Source organism: Olea europaea, unplaced genomic scaffold, assembly GCF_002742605.1.
Source record: "Olea europaea var. sylvestris unplaced genomic scaffold, O_europaea_v1 scaffold6330, whole genome shotgun sequence".
Classification (NCBI taxonomy): Eukaryota; Viridiplantae; Streptophyta; class Magnoliopsida; order Lamiales; family Oleaceae; genus Olea; species Olea europaea.
Window position 1 is genome coordinate 10,189 of NW_019264693.1, and position 1,824 is coordinate 12,012.

A 1,824-nucleotide genomic window follows, 5' to 3' on the forward strand; every position below is an offset into this window, starting at 1 on the left:
CCAAAAAAAAAAAAAAAAAAAGGCAAAAGGCAAAGCAAAGCAACCATTGACTGCATTAATTCGAGGACTCACTTGAATTATTTTTCTACTTATCATGTGATAATAAAAGATGTGTTCACTATGACCTCAGTACGATTTTTGTTACATTCCTGTCTTTTGATTAGCTTTTTATCTTATTTTACTATCAAGCAATAAGTGTACAATGAAGTTATGATTTAACAGCATATATTATAGCATCGGAAATTCACCATCTGTAGACGGTTATCAGACATTCAAACCTTCTTCAACAATGAGCCAACTATTCATGCTTAACCCCGCTGCTAATCTTTATTTAGAAGAAAGCATAATTCCTCAAGATAACTGCTTGAAAGAACATTCAATTTCGTCAATTCTCCCTAATTTGTAATCTGTCACCATATGCAACTCTCGTTACAATAGCTTTGAAATAAGACCAAAAATTTAAATTTTTATCAAATTAAATCGTTAACTCCCCTTACAACAGTAACTTTGCATAAAGCACAGTTCACAGAGGCAAATATCCTACTTAAACTTTTCTCCTCGTTAACTGTATAATTTACAAAATTTGGATTCTAGTGATCTGGGAAGACTCAATGCACTGATATACTTGAGAGTAAGTAGAATTAAGAGAAGTACGGGGAAATCGCAAACAGCAAATTAATAATAAGAGAATGAAAATCCCAAATTCCTGTACAAGTACAAGTTACACAGCAAAAGGTACCTCCAAATTCTTCACCCCAAAACAAGAGCCTCGAATCATCCTCTTCCTCATCAACCTCATCGTCATATCCCAGCTCCACATCACCCCGATACCCTGGCTCACTCCCATACCCAGATTCATTCCCATGGCTATCAAAATTACCTGATTGGCCATACCCACTAGTAACATTCTCCCTCTCACCACTCCCATTGCTCTCCCTCTCTCTCCTCGGATTCCTCGCCACCTCACTCACATCGGATGCCCAATTCGCATCCCCTCCACCGTTCACAAACAGCTCCCCACTCGAATCCGTTCCTCCGGCCACCATAGGGTGATCCGAAGCAGTCCCATAAGCCCTAGACGTCCCGACCGAGCAGCAACGCTGGCGAGTCCCGCTCCGATCGCTACTTCTCCCTGATAGAGACCTCGAGCCCCTACGGCGACGCTTCCGAGCGAACAACCGCTTATGAGCCGCCGTAAGCAGCCTATCGTCGTCAAAAAGGCTGAGCTTCGACATGTCAAGGACGGCGCCAATGGAAAAGGACGTAGTGCGGTCGGACCAGCAGGGTCGTTTGCCTTGGAGCCCAGTATAACCAGTACCGCCGGAGTTGGGTTTAGCGGAATCGGATTCAAGGGTTTTGCCAGTAGGAAGCTGAAAAGGTCTCCATGTCTGCAACTGGAATGCGCAGGATTCAACTGGGTGCCGTGATTCTAAGGATCCATGTGATATTCCATCATCGTAGATATACTTACTCATATTCATGATTGTAAAGGATTTCTTATTTTTGACGAAGAACCGTCCATGGAGATTCAACACACCTTTCTATGACAATGACCCTCAGATTTCGATCAAAAATGAACATTTGGTAATGGCCCACATCTCGTTAAATATTTCATTAGTCATCAAACTTGTGTCTTCATTGCGCTTTACCCATTGAATTTTAAATATTTTCAGAGTGATCATTAAACTTTAAAACACAAATCTCTATTACTCATTCAGCATATTTCATTAAAACAAATAACCAAAAAAATAAAGGACATAGCCACTACGACCAAACTTTGAAGATAATGTAAGCCCCTACAAAACCTAAAATATCTAAAGAACC

General features: G+C 41.0%; 1 protein-coding gene across 1 annotated transcript; it reads right to left on the reverse strand.

The window, feature by feature from the left end:
- Window positions 1–33: 33 nt before the first annotated feature.
- On the reverse strand, window positions 34–1,554 carry LOC111389924. The gene has a single exon (XM_023014911.1). It carries the CDS (start codon window positions 1,479–1,481, stop codon window positions 642–644), a length of 840 nt encoding a protein of 279 aa, XP_022870679.1. The 5' UTR covers window positions 1,482–1,554; the 3' UTR covers window positions 34–641.
- Between the last annotated feature and the right edge of the window lie 270 nt (window positions 1,555–1,824).